The 25375-nt window shown below is 34.0% G+C and overlaps 1 protein-coding gene across 1 annotated transcript in view; it reads right to left on the bottom strand.

The window, feature by feature from the left end:
* amon (amontillado) overlaps positions 1-25375 on the bottom strand; it is a 152431-nt gene that overhangs the window by 58115 nt on the left and 68941 nt on the right. The window contains exons 4-5 of the mRNA XM_065362714.1: positions 18587-18624; positions 151-227 (exon numbers count right to left, since the gene is read on the bottom strand). Of these exons, the coding sequence (XP_065218786.1) occupies positions 151-227; positions 18587-18624 (115 nt within the window). The remainder of the gene's footprint in view (positions 1-150; positions 228-18586; positions 18625-25375) is intronic.

The raw sequence follows: 25375 nt of genomic DNA, 5'->3' as shown, positions 1-25375 counted from the left end.
CTCGTACATTACACCTTCTCCTTCCTTTTACCGACATTATTATTTATTTCTGTCTTATGGTCGATCGTATGCCATACAATATTAAATCATTCGAGTGAACTGCTTCAGTAGAAAATTCACCAGTATAAAAAATTATCCGAGATTACTCACCTATTAAACCAGTCATCTGTGTACCTTGGATATGGAAATTGGTCATTACTACTGAAGTCGTAACTTGCTAATGCATTCTATAAAAAATAAGAAATAAAAATACAGGTAAATCGATCGTAAAAATAACGTAATCAAAAATATAAATAAATTTAGAAAAATTTATCAGCATGCATGTAGAATTTTTTTTACTCTTGGCTCAAAAATCTTCATACCTACTCGCTCAAAAATCCACTCTACGAGACTCACACAACCTAACACAGTTCACTCCTTAATCCTATAGCCGATAAAATTGCATTCAAGTCGTATCGAAGAGCTCTCACAACGCCAAGGTTTTTGAAGAAAAAGCAGTTTAATGTTTGAAGCTGTACGAAAATACGACATGGCTATAAATTTTCACCAGCCAGCTGTTTAAAGGTGTATTTTTAAAGAGCGAAATATAGCGATTTTTACGCCAGCTATACCTAATACGAGTATAACCTTCGCACTCGAGTCTTAATTGCTGCTTCACATTTCTTCGACCATTCTACCAAATAAATGTCAAGGCTACCCATCGGACAAGATTAATTTACTTTTGAATACAGATATCTGTATCGAACACCCAAACGTTCGTCTTCTCAACATTAATTCAACTCGACCGAATGAATTTTTCCATTTAATTTTACTTCTCAATCAGTCTTAATTATCTCTAACTCGGATTTCGGATACATATTTTTTTTCTCATCATCGACGTAAGTTACAATACATCATCCATTCTGAATTGATTAATTACGAAATACGTTCTCATCAACGCCTCTATAAATTCACTGACCTTTTCATAGTTAACATTACTCGGCAGGGTGCAAATAAAATCCGCCCACGCTGCCAAATCATTCTCGCAAAGATTATCTTTACGAAGATGCCGCCACATCGAATAAAACGTTGAAACTTTCGTGAATAATCTTTCTTCTCGCAGAAAAAAAAATATCCGAATTAAACAGCGAATAAAAAAAGTTCAACTTTATTCCCTCGCGTATATCTTCTCCCCAAAGACGCGAAGGGCCAGGGGCACTGTGCCGGAGAAACTCATGTACTAGCTGATGTTTCGTTGATGAGAACCAGAGTATTATACATAAAATGTACTCTTTGCTAACGAATTTAAACTCGAGTGCTAAAAAATTTACGAGTGTGTCGGTCGTTTTATCTGTGTTCCGTTTTCGTCGACCGTCGTACGGTCTGCATTTGAAAGATAAATCATGCTGGCCAAGTGTTGGTAAATACAACTCGTGCAAGACCTTCGAGTAAATAAAGTGAAAAGAGAAGTACGATTAAGCTATTCTCACAGATAACTCGAGATAAAAAATTTCAACATCGAAAAGTTGCGGCGATGGTTGCGAATTTCGCAGTCGACAAAGGTCGACGGACCGAGGCGAGAGGAGATGGATGAATGTTGATGAAATTCCCCAAAGGTCTGCACAGGTCTGGCGTTCGCAGGTTTTCCAGGGAATACGATTTAACCAAGGTCAGCTGCGAGTAAATTGCTTGCCATAAGGTAAGCTTTCGATGAGAAACAACGTTTCGAGAATTTTATCGCTGATATTTCGATTATTTGCGAGAAATTGCAGGAGGATTAGTGTAAGGTTCGTTGGATTATTTGATAAATATGAAATATTTCGCATGAAAGTCGTAGAGTAGGAATTGACCAAAAACGTAGGGAATTTTCAGGTATAAAGTTTCAAAAGACAGATCGAAGCCAATTTTAATTCGGTGACTTTTTCTCGTAGATGAAAAACGAATTCGGAATTCTATTTTTTTTCAGCAGTCATTTGCCCTTTAAATTTCCCCAATAGGTAGATAACTACCTAACTTGATCATTGGAACAGAGCCCAAAAAAACATTGAATAAATGAAATTACAAAATCTTGCTTTAAAACCAAATTGGAATTGAAAAATCACCCTGAAAAATTTTTAGCAAAGGAGGTGTTTTTGGAAGAGAGATATGGTCCTCAAAGAATAAATATTTACGAAAAAAGATCGTGGTTTTTCGCTCTAGCCTCTACACAATCGTTTTGGGAAATACAGTCTAGCTCTAAAAGATGGTACATATTTGAGATTCTTCGTCGACCTACGCCATTGTTACGTATTAAAATCCAATACCCTTTTAGGGTTCCACTGAGCCATAGAAGATTTACAAATCGTTTATTGTTGGATGAATTCGTGTTTTGAACATCTTTTTTCTCGAATGCGATTCATAAATTAGGCATTCTAAAACCTTGAAAAAATATCAATTCTGAAACTGAAAGACTATTTTGGAATACAGTGGTGCCACTTTTTTCAGTTTTTGACCATTTTTCTTAATTTTTAAAGTTGGCAACAGTGACCAAAAAATTGGCACTATTACATTCCAAAATATTCCTCAAGTTTTAGAAAATGATTCCTTTCGATGTTTCGACACAATTGATGCACATTATTCGAGAAGAAAATATTTCCAAAATACGAATTTACCAAAAAAATAAAAGGACTAGCAACGTTTTCAATCTCTCAGTAGAACCCTAACAGTGGTCTAGTCTTGTATGTATTATAACGGCACTGCCCTAGGTCACCGCAGAATCTCAAATAAGTACTTTTTTCGGATTGGGCAATTTTTCTAAAAACAGTTTGTGTAGGAGTTCAAGCGAAAAAACCACAATTTTGTGTAAAATTTCTCTTCTTTCATAATTCATATCTTCTCTTCAGGAACACCTCCAGACGAAAAAATTTTTGCAGGAGACTTCCAACTTAAAATTCGTACGAAAAATCCTGTGAATTTTTTCGTTATTCTATTGATCATGACTGCTTTTCAATTGTACAAAGTGAACTGAACTATTCCAGGGAAACCAGCGGAAGAATACACCGAGGACGTGGAGTGTGGAATAACCCCAAAAATACGAGATGATAATTTCAACCTTTTTACCTCCCTTCTCGAGCTCGAGATTGATGTACAAATAAAACAACTGAAATGGAAAAAACATTTTGAAATTTTAATCGCTGTAACACAAATAAATGCATGTAAGATGCTGGGAGCCGTTTTGCCTGATAAGTCTTCCTGGCGGAAAAAGAAATCAACACATACAAATACCCTAGAAGTGCCAGAAGTGTACTCGATACTCTTTTGAATACGAGCATTTGAAACACCAAACATGGAAAAGAGATTAGTTGTTTCAATGATGACTGAAGAAAACACCATTGATATTGAAGTTATGAGAAGCTGAGAGAAAAATTGAAAAAGGAGAACGATGAGGAGATAACCGCAGAAGTGATTCAAGTTCTAGAAATTGTGTTTTCAATAATCATGGATGACGAAATTGTGATGAAAACTCATTCATACTCGAATAAGTCACTAGGGGAAATGGTTTTTGATTTAGCCTAAAATACGAGTATGTAGCAGTATAATGTAATTAAGAAAACATAAGGTGTTAATTTATACGGTGTCAGATAGAATAAGCGATCTCCTGCTAGAAGAATCAATGGAAAATCCAAGAAACTTGTTCATCTGACGAACATTTTCTTTTCATAAATTCTACTATTTCGCGCCATTAAAATGAAAAAACGTTTTCTTGGCCCTTTCATAATGTTAGGCTAATAAAACTGAAAACGAATCAAAATAAATGTTTGAAGTATTCTTCAAAATATGTATTTTTTCCAGCTGATGTACAACAACCGGTAATCGGAAACTCGGATGTTTCCCTACTTCTGCCACCGGATAACCGGTTGTCAACATGATTCTCCAAATCCATTGTTTTTTTTCTTTTTCTGTGACTTTTTTTTGAAATTAAAATCTCTGCGTTGGAAAAGTCACAGAAACAGTAAAAAAAAAACAATGGATTCGGCGAATCCGGTTATCATCCGGTTAATCGGTTAAAGCAGTAACCGGATGACATATTCCGATTTCATTCCGATTATCCGGTTGTTGTACACCACTAATTTTCAGTTGTTATTGGGAGGACAGAACAAGAAATTATTCGAAATTTCAAAAAAAAAAAATTACAAAATACCTATCCAAAAACTTTCTATAATATTTTGCAGCGAAAGGTCAACAGTGTTGGTAATCTAAAACAGCCTGAGGCAAAAGAGCATAAAATGAAGCTCTGCGGGCAAGATGTCACCATGAAGATGGCGGACGTTATCACATTGGTTTCCCAGACTGCCACATTATAAGAGCTTACATCCAAATCACCGCAATCACTAGTACAGCATGGCTAACCAAGTGTTAAGAGGGTGCTCTACGTTTTGTTTGTTCACTTTTTAGCATACCCGCGGGCAGAGATTAGACATTTTTCAAACGCATTTTTTTATTAGTTGGAGATAATGAAAGTGAATAATTATGAGTGAAAACGTTGTTACTGTATTGAAACAACATAATAAAACTTTGAAACAAGCTAAACGATTAAAATATTTAATGAATTCAGGCAATTCTCTATATTCGAGCATTCATTGTCAGTCATCACAGCATAATTCTGAAACTACTGAACCGAATTTGATGAAATTTGGATATATTGTGCATAAAAATGGTCCAGAGAGGTTGACGTTGCCCTTTTTTCAAATTTCTTTGTATTTTTCGAGATATTGCCATTTGAAAATTTCAAATGGCTATAACTTTGATTTAACAAAATTAATCAAAAAAAGGGCAACGTCAAGTTGCCGGGAATTCATTTCTGCACAACATATTCAAATTTCATCTAATTCTGTTCAGTAGTTTCAGAATTATGCTGTGATGACTGACAATGAATGCTCGAAATGCTCGAATATAGAGAATCGTCTGAATTCATTATATTTTAATCGTTTAGCTTGTTTCAAAGTTTTATTATGTTGTTTCAATACAGTAATAAACGTTTTCATTCATAATTATTCACATTCATTATCTCCAACTAATAAAAAAATGCGTTTGAAAATTGTCTAATCTCTGCCCGCGGTTATGCTAAAAAGTAAACAAACAAACGTAGAGCACCCTCTTAACCATTGACTATATAGATATACTACGTATATGGACTGCTGATTCTTATCAATTTAACGTTGGTTATATGGAGAAATCATGTAAGCAGATTTTCAAAAGTCCACTCAACGAAAAACGGTGTTCGTTGCCTGAAAACGCTGCTCATTGGCTCTCACAGTACGGAACCTTGGATGCGCGCGTCACCTCGCGTCATCCTCGCATACAATTGCACGTAATCTTCGACTGAAACCCTGGTTTTTGTTGCGTGGACTTTTATGTTTACATTTTACACTTTGATAAGGGTTAGCAGTCCATATACGTAGTATATCTATATAGTCAAAGCTCTTAACAATTAACATAGGTACATCATCACATTTAAATCTCAGCTTGAGGAAATACGGACTGGCCATGCGTGAATGAGGGTGAGAAAGGATTTTATGACTGAGACAACAATGAAGGTCTCACAATACGACATGAGACCGAAACATTATCCATTGTGTGAAGAGGTGAATTATGCGCCAAAAAAAGGACGTCTATGGTGGCTCAATACCTGGGTTGTGATGATGTTAGTGAACGAAAAAACGCAGATTACCGTGATGAGTAGAGAAAAGCTATCCAAAGAACATTTGAACATATACAGGGGTTGAATCACTGATCATAAGCGTAGAAGGCAAATCAGTCTCGGAAGTTTCTGGAATTGTAACTTTACTTGGAGACATTTGCCTCCTTGCCAGAACCAGATCACAACACAGAACATGATAGTGACACGTCGTTTTAGCTAGGTTGTCCTGAAATAAGCAGCAGCTAAATCCGCTGAAGGGGCGCTCCCAACAACAGTAGCATCAGTAGATATAAACAAGGAAATGGATTAAAGTAGGAAAGGTATGTGGAAGTTACTGACTTGTAGCATGACTCCAAAGTCCAATTGAATGGCAAATCCACAAAAATTTCTCTCCTGACGCAGCTGCACAAGTAGCGTACCACCCGATCTTAGGCACATATTTAGAAGACCTTACTATACTAGAGCTAACCTCAATAGTCTAGAAGTGGATGACACACTCAGAGATAGAACAAGTACATAGATATGTGTACAAACTTTCATCAGCTGCACAGACAAACCTACTAGGTGGTGGCGAATCTCAGCTACACTGTGTTCCAGTGTTTGCTTGATTACGGAAACATACAGGGGTCGGCATAAGTTAGTATTCGCTATCGAAAAATTACGCGCGCGCGCTCGTAATTTTCTACTGCGTTGGTGTTGGTGGGTGCGTTGCCATGGTGATGGGGCAAATGACCTCGATAGTGTTCAGTGTCACTTCAGACGTGCATGCGAGAGGTTATTGCTTTATTTTTCGTCTCATTTTTCGTAAAAAAAACTTAGAAATGGCGCAACCTCGCCATAGGTTTTCTCAGCAAGAAAAAACATTTTTGGTGACAAATTATTACCGTTTGCACGCCGATATGAAGACGATAACTGATGAATTTCAAGAACGTTTCCCAGGCAGACCAATTCCGACACGTAATTACATTTATAAATTACATTTGAAGTTTCAAGCCAATGGTTCCGTCGCTGATGCGCCGCGAAGTGGTAGAAGAACGACTGTGCGAACACAGGAGAACAAGCAGCTTGTTGCTCAGGCTGTTATTGAACAACCTGATCGTTCTGCGATACGTACATCACAGCTATTTGATTTTTCATTAGCTTCTTTCATAATAAGGTACCACTCACAGTAAGCCACGCGCTGAGCATGGTCTCCTGGGTGTAAAGCTTGTAACAAATGTGGACGATAGACGCGATATTTCAATTCATTCAACATTCTACGATAAGAACGGTCAGAAAAATCAAATAGCTGTGATGTACGTATCGCAGAACGATCAGGTTGTTCAATAACAGCCTGAGCAACAAGCTGCTTGTTCTCCTGTGTTCACACAGTCGTTCTTCTACCATTTCGCGGCGCATCAGCGACGGAACCATTGGCTTGAAACTTCAAATGTAATTTATAAATGTAATTACGTGTCGGAATTGGTCTACCTGGGAGGATCTCAAATAATATTATGGAACTTGATATTATATTTTACTTCTGTCATGTCCTCTTCATTTTTGTTTGCCTTATTTGCGTAATTGTTTAGCGAATTTCGGGTATTCAATTTTGCAATTTTGTGTAATTTACTTTCGCTATTCGAATTTGGATAATTATTGTACTTCTGTGTACTGTTTTTCTGCGTTATCGCGATTTTTCTACAGCGTATTCCTGAAGTGTCAGGTTCGTACGAAGTCGTTGTTTCCGCCATCTTTTGTGCCTATTAGGGCTACCAATTTTCTTTTTCTTGTTATTAAATTTTTTTTTGAAAAACATTTTTGTTATTGTTGTACCTTATTGGTATTTTTTATAAATGTGACGCAGCCAGCGATACCATACCATATGTCGGAAAACTTTTTTTTGCGATAATCGCGTTTTCATGGAAAAAGTCAGAAAATATCAAAAAATTTTTTTTGTCGATTCATATACTATGAAGCCTATACTTTGGAATGGGTGTACCCACCGATCTCAAACACGTCGTTTTAGTGGTGAAAAACCGGTTTTACAAAAGTGCTTTTCATAAAAAAATGTCAAAAAAAAAAAAAAAAATATGATGTAAAACCATTAAAAGATGAAGAAAATCAAAAAAAAAAAAAAAAAAAAAATTAAAAATGTTACAAAAATAACCCAAACTTTTAAACACGTTTTTCTCAGAATTTTGGTTTTTGAATTTCAAAAAATACGCAACTTTGAAATTTTGCAAATTTGTCAGATTTTAATATTTTGAAAATCCGTTTGCACCATTGAAAAGAGGAAGAAAAACACTACCAGAAACCACAATAAAACGAAAAAAATTTTTGCCGACATATGGTATGGTATCGCTGGCTGCGTCACAAATATTCATGCGTAATTTTGTCTTCTCTATCTCTTTTATTTACTCTTTTTTTGCTTACGTAATTAAATTTTTCCAGATACTTCGTATCTGTATTCAACTAACAAGTACCTAAAAAAAATCATAACTTTTTCAAAAATTCTCCCTTTTAGGGCACCTACTCTCTAAATTTGAAACAGTCAATTTCACTGCTTAGCAGTCACGACATTTTGCTTTTTTAAAGCAGTAGTTTTTTTTTACTGCAAAACAGTGAAAAATTACTGAATTGGTCAGTCAAAATGATTTTTTACTGACCAATTCAGTAATTTTTCACTGTTTTGCAGTAAAAAAAACTACTGCTTTAAAAAAGCAAAATGTCGTGACTGCTAAGCAGTGAAATTGACTGTTTCAAATTTAGAGAATATAGCTTAATAGTTATCTAGACAAATAATTTAGAAAGTTTGATTGTAGAAAAACTGAAAAGCGAATAGTTTGCGCTATTTTTCACGTTTCTTTGTTTTTTCAAAAGTAAAAATTTGAATTAAAAATGAAAAAAACCAGCAGAAAATTGATCGATCCGGTGTTCACAAATTTGCTCTTGTAATACCTAGTCCTTTTTGTAATGTTACTATATGTTTATGTTTTACATACTTGAGTAACACATTAATAAATGTAACATTCTCTGGTCAATTTTTGTCATTTTCAGAAAATAAAATAAAACAAGCAAAATGAAGTTGAAAATGATTTATTTAATGAAGAATTTATTTATACCTAATCAATCAATTTTATGCTGGTTTTTTTCTGATTTTCAATTCAAATTTTTACTTTTGAAAAAACAAGCAAGCGAGAAAAATGGCACAACTATTCGCTTTTCAGTTTTTCCTTGATCAAACTTCTAAATTATTTGTCCAGATCACTATTCACGCAAATACCGATGAAAAATGTGAAAATATGTTATCTGTCAACATCTGTGTAATATGTATTTTCTTTATGGTGAATTTAGGAGAGTAAAAATATCAACGTACTGTGCGAAGCGTTGGGTAGTATCCAAAGGTTTCCTTCATGGTGCGTCTATTACCAGTAGGAAAGATCCGGAGATTTCATTCATAGTGCCACTAATGTTGATAGTACTCTCTAAATTTAAAGCAGTCAAATTTCACTGCTTAGCAGTCACGACATTTTGCCTTTTTAAAGCAGTAGTTTTTTTTACTGCAAAACAGTGAAAAATTACTGAATTGGTCAGTCAAAATGATTTTTTACTGACCAATTCAGTAATTTTTCACTGTTTTGCAGTAAAAAAAACTACTGCTTTAAAAAGGCAAAATGTCGTGACTGCTAAGCAGTGAAATTGACTGTTTCAAATTTAGAGAGTATCAAGAGGAAACCTCTGTGGTGCAAGTATTGAGAGATTTTATGTCAATATGGCAAAGAACCCCACCAAAGAGGGTATATAAAAATCTACTGCGCATATGATTCTAGAACGCATTATTGTTGCAATTTAGAAAGATATCTTGCAACGCTGCGATTGGTGTTGTCAAAAGGATGGTATCTCCAAACGCTAATAAAAACAACAAAGAAACCTTGACCAAGATGGCCAAAAAGAATAAAAAACTAGACAGCTGCGCTAAGCGCAGCTGCAACAGTGTGCTTCGCTTATTTTGTTACAAAAGTAAAACCCAATTTCGAAAAGAACAACGCAATTTTGATTTTGAAAGCACAACGCGAATTTGAAAAACAAAGCACAACGCGGTTTTGAAAAAACGCAATTGGGATTTCAAAAGTACAACACAGTTTTGATTTTGAAAGCACAATCCAATTTTTTAAAAAACACAACTTCCAAACAAAGCACAACACGATTTTGAAAAAAGAAGCACAATAAGATTTTTTAAAAAAGGGCACACAGCGCAATTTAAAAAAAAAAAACAAACTATTTTGAAAATAAAAACGTAATTTCGAAAAAATAAGCACTTAACACGATTTTGGAAAAAAAAACACATTGCGAATTTGAAAAAAAGCACAGCGCAAATTCGAAATTAAAACGCGATTTCAAAAAAAAAAGAACGCAAATTTGGAAAAAAAAGCACAATGTGAATTTGAAAAAAAGCACAACGCGATTTCGGAGAAAAGCACCACGCAACTTCAAAAAAAAGCACAACGTGATTTCGAAAAAAATCACAATGTGATTTCGAAAAAAGCAAAATAAAGCACAACGAGATTTTGGGGAAAAAAGCACAACGCAATTTTGGTAAAAAAGCAAAATAAAGCACAACGCGATTTCGAAAAAAAATCACAACGTGACTACAGAAAAAAAGCAAAATGCGATTTCGAAAAAAACAAAAAAAGCACAACGCGATTTTGGGGGAAAAAGCACAGCGCCATTTCGGTAAAAAAGCAAAAAAAGCACAACGTGATTACAAAAAAAAAGCACGACGCGATTTCAGTAGGTAAAAAAAAAAGCACAACACGATTTCGGGAAAAAAGCATAAAAAAGCACAACGCGACTTTGAAAAAAAAGAACAACTGAGTTTCAAAAAAAAAGCACAACGCGACTTTGAAAAAAAAGAACTGAGTTTCAAAAAAAAAGCACAACGCGAATTTGAAAAAAAAGCACAACGCAAATATGAAAAAAAGCACAACGCAAATTTGAAAAAAAGCACAACATGAATTTGAAAAAAAGCACCACACGATTTAGAAAAAACAGCACAAAGCGATTCTGAATAAGTACACTATGCTATTCTGAAAGCTCCTGAGTTGAAAGCATATGCGACTCCAAAAGCACTACGGTACTGAGAGAACCTCTTGGGAGCACAGCAAAATCACAAATGACTGGTGGGTTTTGATTCCGAAAGGGTAACCACCTGCTTGCGGTGTCTAGGTACTGAATGTGTGTAAATGAAACACCTGCAGGTGTTCTAAAAACCTTTCTCAAAATTGAACAATAGAGAAATGTTTTAAATTGAACAAAGGGAAAGATAACACTGTAGATAAGAATATTTTAGGACACCTGCTGTGTTATGTTTTAAAACGGATGTCGGCTTCCCTTTTGATACATAGTAAATATAACACCACAGGGGGTCGGCTTCACTTTTGATAAAATCTTTTCCTTTGTTCAATTTTGAAAAATAAATTCGAAAATTGAACAATAGAAAAGATTTTAGAACCCCTGTGGCGTTACATAAATTTTGAAATTTAACTGAGGTCGGCTTTGCTTTTGTCGGCGTTCCTTTTGATATGGCCCTTTTCCCCTTTTTATTCTTTTTTTGGTACAAATTTTCGTAATTAATTACAATTACTCAAGAAGCTAATTGAGTAATTGCAATTATAATTACGGCGTTCCATGCCTCACATTAAACCACACCTACCTACAAAAATTTCAAAAAAATCGGTCCATCCATCTTAGAGAACATTCGTTCCAAAGAATTTTTCCACTTTCAGACCGAAACTAATAGTGTGCTACGCACACTAACAAGTCCATCGAGAACTCCGTGAAGCAAAACTCCTAAATCTACACCAAAATCGAAAATCTCCAAAGCTGGCAATGCAAGTTTGAAAGTTGATAAACCAAAATCAGCCAGCTCTCCGAAACTTGAACGTTCAAAAACATCGAGTTCATTATCCAAAATCGAAGAAGAAGCTGACCAAAGATTCAAAGAATTAGAAGAGTTTGGTGACATTTTCAGTCCTGCTTCGAAAGAGAAATATTGTTATTGAGAATCAATCGTGAAATCGGCTTGACTAGTGTTCATTTGTTTGCCGCTATACAAAGTAAATCGTTGAGATATTTATTTGTGAGTGATTCCTGACACATCATAAGCTGCCATGAACGTCTTATACTTTCCATCTTTGAATAATGGAGTCAAATTATGTTGAAAGTATAAATCTTGAAGCAAAAGTTAAAAGAAATGGAGATGAAGAGGAGAAAAATCTCGAAAAGTTTAATTTGCAAACCGAGGAAAGAAATATTGAAAGGAGTTTGTAAGATCATTTTGAATTTGTAGGTACCTACCTACCTACTCGTCTAACCGTAAGTATGAATTTTAACCCAGTCAACTATTTGAAAAGGGGAGAGGTGCCTAGTTTACACTGAGGCATTTGGGATGTAGGCGTTCGGGATATAGGCATTCGGGATATGGACATTCGGGATTTTGGACGTTCGGGTTACTGGTTCGGGTACACGGCATTCGGGTAAATGGATTCGGGAATACAGAAATCGGGATTTTATCATTCGGGAAAATGTCTTTCGGGGAAGTGGATTCGGGAAAATGTCCGGTAATCTCAATGATGTTTTTATTAATTCATATTTTTTATTGTTTACAGAAATATTTTTTTCTGTTTTGGATATGATTGAAGTTTACATACCTACCTAATTTTAATGTGTTGATGATAAGAAGATTTGAGTTTTAGATTGGACTTCTATAGAACATGTTGGAGCTCCTGAAAACGTGGATGAATTGACGTTTGAAATTGAAAATTTTGGACATGGTTGATATTTGAATTTAATGAGATTTTGGAACCATCGATAATAGAAAATTTTTTGCATCATGTTTGATGAAAAAAAAAAAAAACAAAAAAATAGGATAAGCATTAGAAATAGATGGTTACTGTTGATAGGTACGATGTAAATAATATTTAAATATTATTTTGGTAATCTAAATAAATAAACATAACGATTTGAGACGTTCAGATGTTGACTTGTATACATCTTTTCTTATTACTTCTCTTATGGTAGTCGATAATTACTTTCTATCTTCGCCGCTTCCGTCAATATGAAAGGGAATTCTGAACTTGACCAACTAGTCAGAATTGAATATTTGAGCTCACAAATCAATCAATGTATGTATAATAACCATCCACTAATTTTTTTGAAAACTTCTATTTCTAGCAAACAAAATTGGCATCTCCCTCGAAGTTCATTTCCCTATAAATTACTCAGCCCAAAACATCCTGCAGACGAATTTTTTCCTTTTGATCAGACACGACGACGAACACGAAGCAACGAATTAATTAAAATCTTTAGGCTGTCGCATTGAAACATCATCCCGTAGACTTTCTTCATCCCAAGGCACTAATACTGTGTAGGTTTTGTTCTTTCGGTTTTTTTTTCCACCAGCTCGACCTAAAATTGTAAAACCAACCTTTCGCGCCAATTCCCCGGAGACCATCCTTCGTCGCGAATTTTTCTCCAAGAGGTAATTTAAATTCGCCGAAATACACGTAGGAGTAGAACAAATAATGATACGCCATACATGCGGCATTCTATTCCGAGATAAACTTTACAAGTGTACGACGAACGTCTTTTTCTCACACTCTGCCTCAATTTCACGGTCTACGGGTGAACCAGAGAGAAAAACTTTTCGCAGATAGATTTGATTTAGGCGGGTTTCTTCTCTCCGATGGCCTTCGATTGCCTGAGCTGCGGCGTTAATTTTAAAATAAATACAAAATTTTTCACCTCGTACATTCGCTGCTCGGACAACTTGTTCTCTCAGTGTAGGCAAAATCTACCAAAAAGCTAAACCTTTACATAGTAGGTATATGAAGGTATATGTGGAAAATGTGCGTATATATCCAAGCAACAGTGTGTGTGTGTAAAAGTAAATAAATTCAATAAAGAACAACGTCGTCATGACGTAGTTTTTGCGAGCTTTCGCTTTATTGCTTCATTAGGATTGTAATTGAATGTTTTTCACATATACGATCGCTGCTTCGGCCCTTTTTTGACGATGCGTCAAGAAAAATGACATTTTTCCTACTTTAGCTGTGTCAATCAATCGACACTTTTTTTTCACAATTATTAAAAAAATACCAACGAATTGACCGAGTGATTGAATATAAAATCAATAACGCGCAAATTTAATGATGAAATGATTTTTGTTCGAATTGAATGTTGAATGATGGCAAAGTACATAAATATGGCAGAGGATTAACATTGGAAAGAAATCTAGTATTGACGAATTAACGACGATGCTTGTTTTTTAAAGCTTTATTTTGTTTACCAAACAAATAGACAATGTTTTTTCAGAAATAAAGTAACGTACACATTTTTTTGATAAAAATGCTTTCAAATATTCAAACATTATTCAAGATTTGAAGGCATCTTGACTTCTAATGTGAAGGTTGAATAAGTAATGAAATTCGAAGTCAAAATACTTAAAGAAGAGTTGTTTGCTTTGCAAGGTTAGTAATATTGGTGTAGAGAAAGCATTAGCATAGTGATGATGATGAAATCGATGTTTTTTCAAGTAAAAAAAATGATAAGGTTAATAAGTAAGCTACATTTTATTTCGAGAAAAAAAACATTTCAAAGAGGGGCTGAGGACAATACCAGAAAAACAAATTCATGTTTGAACTAAAGATGATGTTTTTTGGTATGAGTTCTGCAAAAGAGAGGAATCAGGCTGTTTCTTCTTTCATTTTTCCAAGACGATTTTTTGCTAACTTCTAATCAGAGGAAAACTGGGCAAATCCTGAATGAGACCAACAATTGACAAATTTGAAAATTTTCAGTGTTTCGCGAATATTTGAACAATAAAACATCCTACAAGAAAAACTAAAAGTAACCATCAATAGAAAATTTAATTTTCCACAACTTTGGAATTCATCATACTTGTGATAAAACACTTTGTTTCATTCTTAAGGGTGAGACCCATTATGCGTGAAGAAGCAAAATAAAGTGTTGAATTGGAAAAATAATAAAAGCCAAAGATGCAGAAAATTGAATTTTGAATCGATAATGCGTTGTTAGATAGGTACCTACCTAAGTTTTTTAACGTTTTTTTTCCTAGGACGGATCATATCCAAAACATATTTTGTGAAAAACTAGCATTCTAAAAAGTCATCTATTTTGACTTCATTCAAGGTTTACATACTTGGCCTTCATAAAAATCGTTCTGCGATTGATTTTTCAAAAATAATAATGTAGATACATATTTTTCATGAAAATCAAAGTTCGAAGTGTATGACTAATTTGACTATCCTCGAAGTTGAGAGAAGAATTTAGAGATGATGTGAAGCAGTTCATGCCTTGAGCAGAGCTTACAATGTTTTGCAAGTCTAAAGACCAGGTAGGGTTGTATAATACCCCAACATACAGCATGGTTCAAAATTTCATATCACTTCTAAAAAATGAAATTATTTATTGAATAACTAGATGATTTGAATAGCTTTCATGTTTTCAAATCTATATAAATAATCATAAATTTGTTCTTGCTCACACAGATTTTGCAAGAACCACAGATCTGTGTGAAATTTTTGAAAAATTTTTGACCCTCGATATAATTAACAACATTATAGAGCATACAAATCAGCAAATAATACGACTGAATGCGGATCTCTCCCAACAAATGGGTCTTTGCTAAAAAGGAAGAAGTTAAGGTGATAATCCCAAAACTTCAGTGCCAAAACTACAACAGTGACCCCGCAGTGCCACTGATAATAGATAGGTATGGTAACCGTCGAAAAACCACCGAGCGAATCTATCCAACAATCTATCGAGCGGATTTCAAGTAGGTACAGCTGTACAAGAAGATAGCTCGACAGAACTTGAACCTACCTACACTCAATCGATCGAAAATCAACCGCTCCCGAACATATCGTCGAATACCAACGAAAATAACGATCAAAACGTACAAGACATTCCAAATACAACTATATTGGAAGATAATGCAACCACGAGTGAATCGACAGATATCACAATGGAAGAAAATACGGTATCAATTCAGCCCAATGGCATAACCGAAGAAAAGCCCAATGAACTTGAACCAACTCCTTTGAACATTACTCCGCTGACATCACCGGTACGATCGCCAACAGACGGAAACGTAGATGAACACTACGATGAACAGTTCGACAAAATGAGCGAGGCTGAGCGCGAAAAATTTGTTGTTCTTGGATATGCAGATTGTAATACATATGATGTGATTGAAACATGCTCACCTGTCGCTAGGATGAGTGATGTTAGATTTCTTTTGTTGGTAAGTAGCTAATAAATTTGATTTGGAAATTAATCAAATTGATGTAAAAACGGCATTTTTGAATGGTAAGTTGGAAAGAGAAGTATTCATGGAGATACCAGAAGGAGTTGATGTAAACGGTGATTTTCGAAAAACGAAAGTTTGTAAGTTTGTAAACTCTTTATATGGTTTGAAAGTTTCACCTAAATGATAGCATGTAAAATTTAGGGAAACGATGTTTAAACTGAATTTTAATTTATATCCTTTTCAAAGTTGTTTATTTGGAGGAAAAAGGACTTTGTTATTGTTTTATTGTATGTTCATGATATTTTAATGATTTGAAATTCAAAAGATGAAATTTTAGAAACGAAGAGACAGCTAAATATGATTTTTAAATTCTTGTTAAGAAAATTTCGTTTCAATAATGTCAATAGGAGACCTAACTAGGTTAGCAGCAGACGGATTTGCACTATAACTTAAGAAGCATTTGTGCAACAATGTCAAGTGAATTTCCAAATTTCCTCTAACGTAACATTAGATGAGATGATGGTAAAGTTCCTCGGGCGATGTGGATCTTTAGTATAGATACAATGAAGCCGGATCAATACCTACGTTTTTCAAAACGTGAATTCTGCAGACGTAGCAAAGAGACGATTCTACTTGGAAACTTACAAAGAAAACGAAGTCTGACTGCTCGATGCGAGAAAAGCGAATGATTCCATCTGAAGAGAGCACCAAGTATACTTGTACACTGCACTAGTTACAACTGGTCTGGTGAATTGGAATTAATATTTTCTACGCGTCATTCGTTGCTGGTTACTGGTTAGCATACAGGACCAACAATCCAGCAATCATAAGACCCCAGGTTACTGGACTGAGTTGAACAAACAACATTATTGCATCGAAAACGATGCTTGTAAGATAAACAGACAATTTTTTAAAGAATAAAAAAAAGATCCTTTATGTGTAAATTTTGATTTCGATGACTTTTTTGATTCTATAACCTTGCAATTCTTGTGAGTTGAACATCAAAAAATAATTTTGATTTCATATGACCCATTTGAGAGTAGTTAACATGCCTCAGATTTTTCAAAACAGAAAAAATTTGTCAAATTAATGAATTTTTCTGACCAAAAAATTGTGATTATCACTGATTTCTCAATAACTTGACATCCCCTAAATGTTATTTTTCAGTCATTTATCTCGATGATTTTTTTCCAATTGATTTTAAAACCAATTTTCTACCTACTAATATTTTCTACTGATTCTTTTCAAATCTTTTCATTTTTTTTTAGGCAATTTTTTGGCAATTTCTCACTGATTTTTGGTGATTTTGCCAACTTTGAAACAAAAAAACACATCGATGATTTAAAGTTATGATACTTCAGTCCGTTTTTTCTCTGTTTTCAAAATTTTTGAGGCAGATAAACCACTTGCAAGTGACCTTTGTACAGTCAAAATCATTTTCTGATCACCTCGCAAAAATTTTCAAGTTTTGGATCAGAAAGGTCAGAGAGATCAAAACGTGAAAATGATTTCTTTTTGCTTTTGCTTCATTAATGGGATGTCTATAAATCTAAAATGTATTACATATGCATTATAATTGAGCAAGTAAATAGTCAATCACTAGTTCTGAAAATCCTCAATGGGTGAAGATGAGAGGGATAGTGAATATTTACTTATTTCAGATACTACACGTATATCTGATGAGGAGTGGGAATTACGACATGTAACATCCAAAGAACCGATTTTCCTTGTTATGTGGCGCACATCTCTATTTATAACATCTGTCCCACATTACAACAAAAATAATATAAATCCGTTTCGTTTTCAATTCAATGATTCAAGCCGAAGGAAAATTAAAAATGAAATTTTCTCAGTATTCTGCTTTCTTTCTAAACGGATACACGAGACGATATCCATTCAAAAATAACAATTCGAGAACAATATTCGCTGCTTTAAAAACCTCTACAATAAGGTATCCAATTCGGTTATTTTTTTTCTTACGAAATTCACCCCAACAGCTTTCATTATTTTCCTCACGGCATTTCGTTTTGGTAAAAACATTTTATTTTAAGGTACATTTTTAAAATTAATTCTTCGAGTAGAATTATTTTCGCATCAATTAAAAAAGAAAAAAATCTCTTCTTCGGCCTCTATAGGAACCTCTCTCGCCGTTCAAACGTTAATTGAGCCATTTTTTAAAAATTCGTCGAGAGATTCGGCGCAATTGAATTTTTTCTCTTTTATTCACCGCGCCGCTAAATTATATTTCTTACAAATAGCTGATATAATAAAAACGTTCATCAACTAACGTAAACGAATTCGCTCAATTTTTCTTTCATTCTAGCGCCGTATCCACAACAAGTAGGTACCTAACAAACCATATCAACTTAATGGAATTAGTTTTCAAAAGAACTCGGCGTAGTTTTTTTTTTCTCTCCCCCGCCTTTTCTGTATACCGTTCGCTTTCGCGTACAAACGAAAATCTCATCAAAAGAAATAAATTCAAAGTGCCTTGGCCGCCGCCTCCGCTTTCATTGCAGTTTCTCTTTTTTTAACGCTGGCCAAATCGCCTCGACCAATTTCTGCTATCGCTGTGTGACTTAAATTTACGAAATTTTATTACGTGAAAAAATACTTACATAATTAAATTTCAAGTCCGGGTGCATATAATCAACACCTAAAAACAATACGAACAAATTGTTAATTAATTCGATTAAAAATTAATATTATTTCATAAAGCACAATCGAGTTGATTACATTGACAAGCAACTATATAATATTTTTCAAGACCAAACTTTCGTAAACTTTACTCAATGTTTTTCCTTCGTCAAAAATACACATTTTGCTCTCTTCAAGTTCGACGTGGTTTTTCAACCGAATGAGAAAAAAAAATGCCTATAAAACGCGCGAATTCCACCGAAATACCTAAAATACCTCGAATACTCGAGTGGCACAAAACCATACGCGATAACACCTGGAATTCCGCAAACGAAATGCCAAAACCGCGAAAAAAAATTCATATTAAATATGAAAACGGAGAAAAACACTCGTCTGTCGGTGGAAAAATACGATTCGAGTCGTAAAAAAAAACTCTCGTTGGAAAAACTTTATATTCGTAATCCGGAAAAACACAGACGTTGGTGCCGATCTCTCTCACACACGAAAAACTACTTACCCTCCCTGTTGTATTTTTCTCTGTATTAATAAACACCAAAGAATAGATTTTCAATAAAACACCCACGCTTTTGCGACTTTTAAAAGTCAATTTTTCCCTCCTTTTTGGCGCCGCAATACAAACCTACGAGAAAATTTCATCATATTTCCATTTAGGTACGTTTGCCCTCTCTTGGCTTTTTTGAAAGAAAAATTCGTACTCTTGAGCAGGAATATAAATTTAACTTTTAATACGGTATCATATCGTGCATTTTTTTCATCGGGTATTGCGCGACCTTTTGTGCCATTGTCGCCAGTTTTTGCTTCAGACGTACAATTTTCATTTCGCAATTTTTCTCATAAATATACCAAGTATAAACGCGTTAAACAGATGAAAATTACGAATAAATAAGAATATCCCTGTACAATACTTGTTGCTCGACTTTTCTTTTTTTCTAATTTCGTGCTTTTCTCTTTTTTTCATTTCGCAATCTCGCCGAACACATAGATTTTTTTCATTCGACTAATTTGCATTTTTAGTTTACGTTTAAACGAGTAATCAATAAATTTCTACCCTTTTTTTTTGTTCTGTTTTTTCAGTCGTTCGCTTTAGAGGTTAATTATAGTTAAATTACGAGTATGAATTGGGAACAACAAATAATAGAAGTGCTTAATTATGGTTGAAAACGACGAGCTTATCCGAAGCGCTGCAGCGATGAAAGAAGAGGAAGTAGGAGAGTTAATGAAAGGGTTCCAAGGTAACGGTTGTCTTATATGCCTTTTTTTTTTTGAAAAAATTTCGCAGTTTTATTTTTTATTTGATTGCGATTTCGATTAAATTTTTTTTAAAACGCGAAACCGCCGTATTTTTGTGATGGAATGATAATCTTTTTTCCTTCTTGGAATTAATGAACATTTTTACATTTGAAAACAGGGTGTTTCAAAAGTCTCCCTGCATTTCATGATTTGTTTTTTAACTACAAATTTCTGCAACAAACTGCAACAATGTGGAAGTTGAGGGTATAATTTTTTCAAGACAATAAGTTCATTTTAGTCAATTTAAAAAGAGGTTGGAAAACTTATCTCTATTTGTTCAACTTCAAAGAACCATCTTTGATTATGATTTCATTTTGAAAGTTTTCAATCTGAGAAGAAAACAGTGGTCATTAAATGTTTTATTAAACCATACAGGAAGTTTACATTTTCAATATAACTGCTCAGAGGGTGATTTTAAAATTGAAAAATTGTTTTTTGTGTTTTTTAAATTTCTTATTCATCGTCAGAATGTCAGATTCTGATGAAGAAAGAGATGCTATATCCAATTAAGATACCTGATTTCATTTTAAATGAAAACTTTCGAATTATAGGTAGTTTTGAAGAGAAAAGATAAAATATGAATCATCAGAATATCGACGAGGAGCATTTTCTTGCCCTAGTAGAAAATGCAGATCACTTAATTGAACCTGGACAGATGTACAGATCGCGAGATAATGTTAAGAGATGATGATGGTGAAAATTGAATTAAAAATTAGGGGCGTCAATTTACAACATGGTTATTGGCGAAGAGATGGATCACGAAAAAATTCGGAGGACTTTAACCTAATTTAGTAGGGACCTTTATTTCAAAATGACAATCACGTATAGAAAAAATTTCAGCTCTGAAGGTACTCCTAGGAAGGAGATAAGTATTCCCAGAGAGAATATTCATTAAAAAATCGTGGTTGCTTCACTATAGTCCCTCCCTAACCCATTTTGGGAAAAATTTCCGAAGTCCAAAACGTAGAATTTGAAGTTCTGCGTTGAACTAGATCATTTTCATGAAAATCCCAAGACCCCTTTAAAATTTTAGGGTTTTATTGATCGTGAACGGTTGAAAATTTTCAAATCTCTTATTTTTAATTTAATTCGTGTGTTTTGAAAATTTTTCATTTTCAATTTCAATTACATAATATTTCGTATCAATTATGCCAAAACTTGGAAAGATATCATCTTTGAAACTAGGGAAACATTTTGGAACGCAGTGGTGCTAATTCAAAAAAAAAAAAAAATCGAGAAAAATAGTAAAATACACATAATAACTTGGATATCACATTTTCTTCAATTTTTTGAAATTGGCAACAACGAACAAAAAACTGGCACCACTGCACTGCAAAATATTTCACGGGGGTCAAAAATAATATCTTTAGATGTTTTGGCAGGATTAATGTGTAATATTTGAGAAAAAATACGTATTTTCAAAATTCAAAATATAACTCAAAAATAAGCGATTTGTAAATTTTTAACTGCTCCATAAAACTCAAAAATTGGTGGCCAGCAGTTCGACGCAGAATCTTAAGTATTATATTTCAAAACCGAAAATGTTTTCTAAAACAAGTGGGGGGGACTAGGATGAGAAAACGACTTTTTTCGAAAATGGTCCTTCTTTGAGATTCATATTTTCCCTCCAATAAGGACACCTTTGGGGCTGAAATTTTCTTTTAGTGACTTCCAACTCAAAATGAAAGTCCCTACTGAATTTGGTCAAAATTCTTCAACATTTTTTTTTTGTGACCCATTCTGAAATAAATATTTGTAAACAGCATAAGCAAAACTCAATACAGAAAGGATTTAGCATCGTCATAGATCCAGATAATCCATTTTCTCAAAATGTCTCCTTTGAAAACGTGAATAGATTACCAATAAGTGAACCAATTACCTACGATACATTTATTCAGAATAAAACCAGTACCTAAGCAAAGGAGCATGGCTAAATGAAGAGGACAAATTCAGTAAAAATTCAACAAAAATCAAATGAAATACTTCCCTCCAAAAAAATCCAACATCAGGAAATAAGAAAATTCCAACAAATCTGGAACAATTTCCATCCACGACACGTTTTTCGCTCCATTGCTTTCATTCCAGGAAGAAGGAACAAAAATCAGCGAATCAACAGCGTCGAAAAAACTCCTCGATAATTTCCTTCATTTGAATTGCACACTCGAGACAAAAAACGCTCTCGGGAAAAACTCGGCGAAATTTACAACTAACGCCATGCAAATTGTCAGGGAAAGCTCGAAAGACCATTTAAAAGAATTATGTAAATTGGCAACAGGCATAAAAAAAAACCTACACAGTCGTCCGAGCGTTAACTTTTTAAACACGAAGATAGTAGAACGAGAGGGCGTAAAAGACAGAATTATAATATTTACGACTCTAAAATGTCAACTTTTCCAACTTTCGTAACATTTTTACCTTTCATAACGAATATTCCATTCCGACGACGACGACGACGACGGTTCATAATCGATTCATTCTCTAAAAGATAAAACTTTCAGAAACGAAATTTGCATAAACGAGACTGAGAGTTGAAAAATACTAAAATAAAGCAGACGGCGAGAAAAATTTCTACGAGTACATGTAAAATTCCTCGTAAACGTAATAAATCAAGTAAACATCGTTTGATTGAAACGAACTTTCTTATTCGGGCATTTATACAGCTGCGCGAAAATTAATAGCCAAGGTTAGCGAATCAAGAGAAATTACCATCTTAGGACGAAGCTCCGGAGACGGGCGGGGCGGGGGGCGAGGGTGAGTTTTGAATTCGAGAAAAAGCAAGTAGCATCGTTAGTGTGTTCGGAAGTTAATCATCAATCACTTTTGTTAAATGGTTACCGTGTTTTAGTTTCACGTTAAGTAAAATAATAGCCGTAATTTATCCGCACAGACGTACGAATATATACCAAAATTAAATAGCTAGGGTACTTTCAAAGGCTATATACCTAGACTTACCATATCACGCCACCACATCGCCTTTTCACTAATACCTACTCGTATTCAGTTTATCATTGATGAATGATATCTTCGGTGAACTGAACACTGAACTTTTCTCTTATATCAAAAAAGGCGCAAGAAAATTATCGATAACAGATTTTTCAACGATTAAATAATTAATCAAATTTTCATCTTAGTTGAATCATACGATCGACATAATTTTGTTAACTGGAGAATTTGTCTATTTTCGTAAGAAGCTCTGAATCAGTTTGAAAGTGGTCACAATTCATTGAGAGGGGTGAGAGAGGAGAAAGCAGAACCAAAATTGTGCTCAAGGGTGAGAGTTGAATCAGCAGCTCAATTGCTCAAAAAGTTCTTTTTCAAACTCCACATTTTCTACATCGTACGAAAATTTATAATTTAAAAACACAAGAGAAATATACGGTATACCTATAAGTGGTCGATACATAGAAAGATATTATGAGCTCAAATGAGAATTCCTATGACCTATTTTTCGAGCACATCATTTCAAACATACATATTCAAAAGCGTAGGTACCTATTTCAAAGTGCTTCGGATTTCGCTAAACAATAATCCATACAGTTCGTTAACATGCGGAAGTACCAACTGTGTGTTCAAATACGAAGCCATAAGTAAAATACATCATAATAATACGAGAACGTACAAGAGGAAACTACAAGGTATGAAAGACGAGAAAAAAATTACACGCGGAAATCTATCCCATAACATTTAATTGCCCTGCGTCGAACGTCAATTCAATTCGATTATCATAGGGTTTTACCAGATTGGAGAGCAATGTAAACTTTTATTGAAAATCGAACTGAAAACTTTTTTATGGCTTATCAATGCAACCTTGCCACCCATTTCCACCTTCACGAAATCAATTCCTGTTAACTTGAAAAGCGTGAGATCAGAATTTTTGAAACGTGGGATTGAAAAATTCAATTTTTGAGATAGAAAAAAACACTAATTTATTTTTCACATCAAGAAAATTAATTAATAGCTTCCAGTAAAAGTGTTCTCCACACAAATACAGGTCCCATACACAATTTTTTCCAAAAAATAGCAACTTCACCGAAGTCACCAAAAAAAAAAACTCGAAAAAGTAACCAAAATGTAATAAAAAAAAAGTGACAAAACGCGAGCAAAACATTTTAATGCAGAAAAAAATCACAAAAAAATTATAAGAACATTAGATACAAATTGCAATGTTTTGGTTTTTAATTTTACAAAGTTGAACTATTTTGAGACTTTAGAATGAAAAAGCGAAACTTTTTGACAATTTTCGGCAACGAGGAGAAAATTTTTGCAATTTCTGGGGAAAAAATCCAATTTTTGGCAAAATAAAGTGAGATTTTAGATAACAATTATTCTAACACAAAGAGGGGCTTTTCGGCAAATTCTGGAAAAAAGCGAGACTTGACATTTTTTTTTTTTGAAAAAAGACATTTTTTGAAATTTTTGCAAAAAATAACAGTTTTGACAATTTTATTAAAAAGCGAAGCTTTTGGTTAATTTTTGAAAAAAAAGTAAAAATTTTCAGCAATTTGCTAAGACGCCAAAATCTGTTTAAAACGCAAACATTTGATAATTTTAGAAAAAATGCAGCAATTAAAAAATTACACTTTTGGTAATTTTGGATGAAAAATTAAGACTTTTCAATTGCTAAAAAGCTAGAATTTTGGACATTTTTTTGACAAAAAACAAGACTGGCCATTTTAGCAAAAAATCAGGACGTTTTGGAAATGATATTTTATCGCAATCTTTGGTGAAAATAGGAGACTTTTTTTTAAACTGTTGGAATTTTTTTCAAAATTTCCTTCAAGATGTATAAAAAAATTCAATTTTTGGAAATTTGTAAAACGATTCAGTAATTACTCAGTCACTTTAGAAGTTACCAATGACCGAGCACGAGCCCGGTGAATGAGAAAATAAAAAATCACTCAAAATCTTCCGTGGCAAGTCAGCATTAGTAGAAGGAAAACTGTACGTCGTTTAATGAAAGTTCAGTCATTAATGAAAATTCAGCCGTAAACCCACAACCTTGAATACTGAAAAAGGTCTGTGTAAAATTTGAAGTCTCACAAGAAGTCTAAAAATGAGCCATTGTATCGCAGATATTGAATGAACACGAATACCATAGAAAAGAAATCATCATGTTTCGTCAGGAGTAGGTTAGAACCAGGGGATTAATAAAAATAAGCTCCTTTGAAGACAGAAATAATTTTTTTTCAAGCCATTCAGATTTTTACCATGCAAAACAATAAACAGAAAAATAATCAATTAGCACAGCTCAGCGATAAAGCTAAATCCCGTATAAAAAAAATCTGCTCATTATTCAAATTATTTTTCCAAAGGCTACTACGTGAGCGTTATTATCGTGTAAAAAAACGAATACATAATATCAGAGCCTCATTAATATCTACCTTATGAAAAATATCTCATCCTATTAGTAGTTTCTTTAAAAAAAAAAAAAAAAATCAAACCTATAGGCACTTACATAA

Source organism: Planococcus citri, chromosome 4 (genome assembly GCF_950023065.1).
Source record: "Planococcus citri chromosome 4, ihPlaCitr1.1, whole genome shotgun sequence".
NCBI classification, from domain to species: Eukaryota; Metazoa; Arthropoda; class Insecta; order Hemiptera; family Pseudococcidae; genus Planococcus; species Planococcus citri.
Note: the sequence above shows the minus strand (reverse complement) of the source record. Positions and strands in the feature narration are given on the sequence as shown.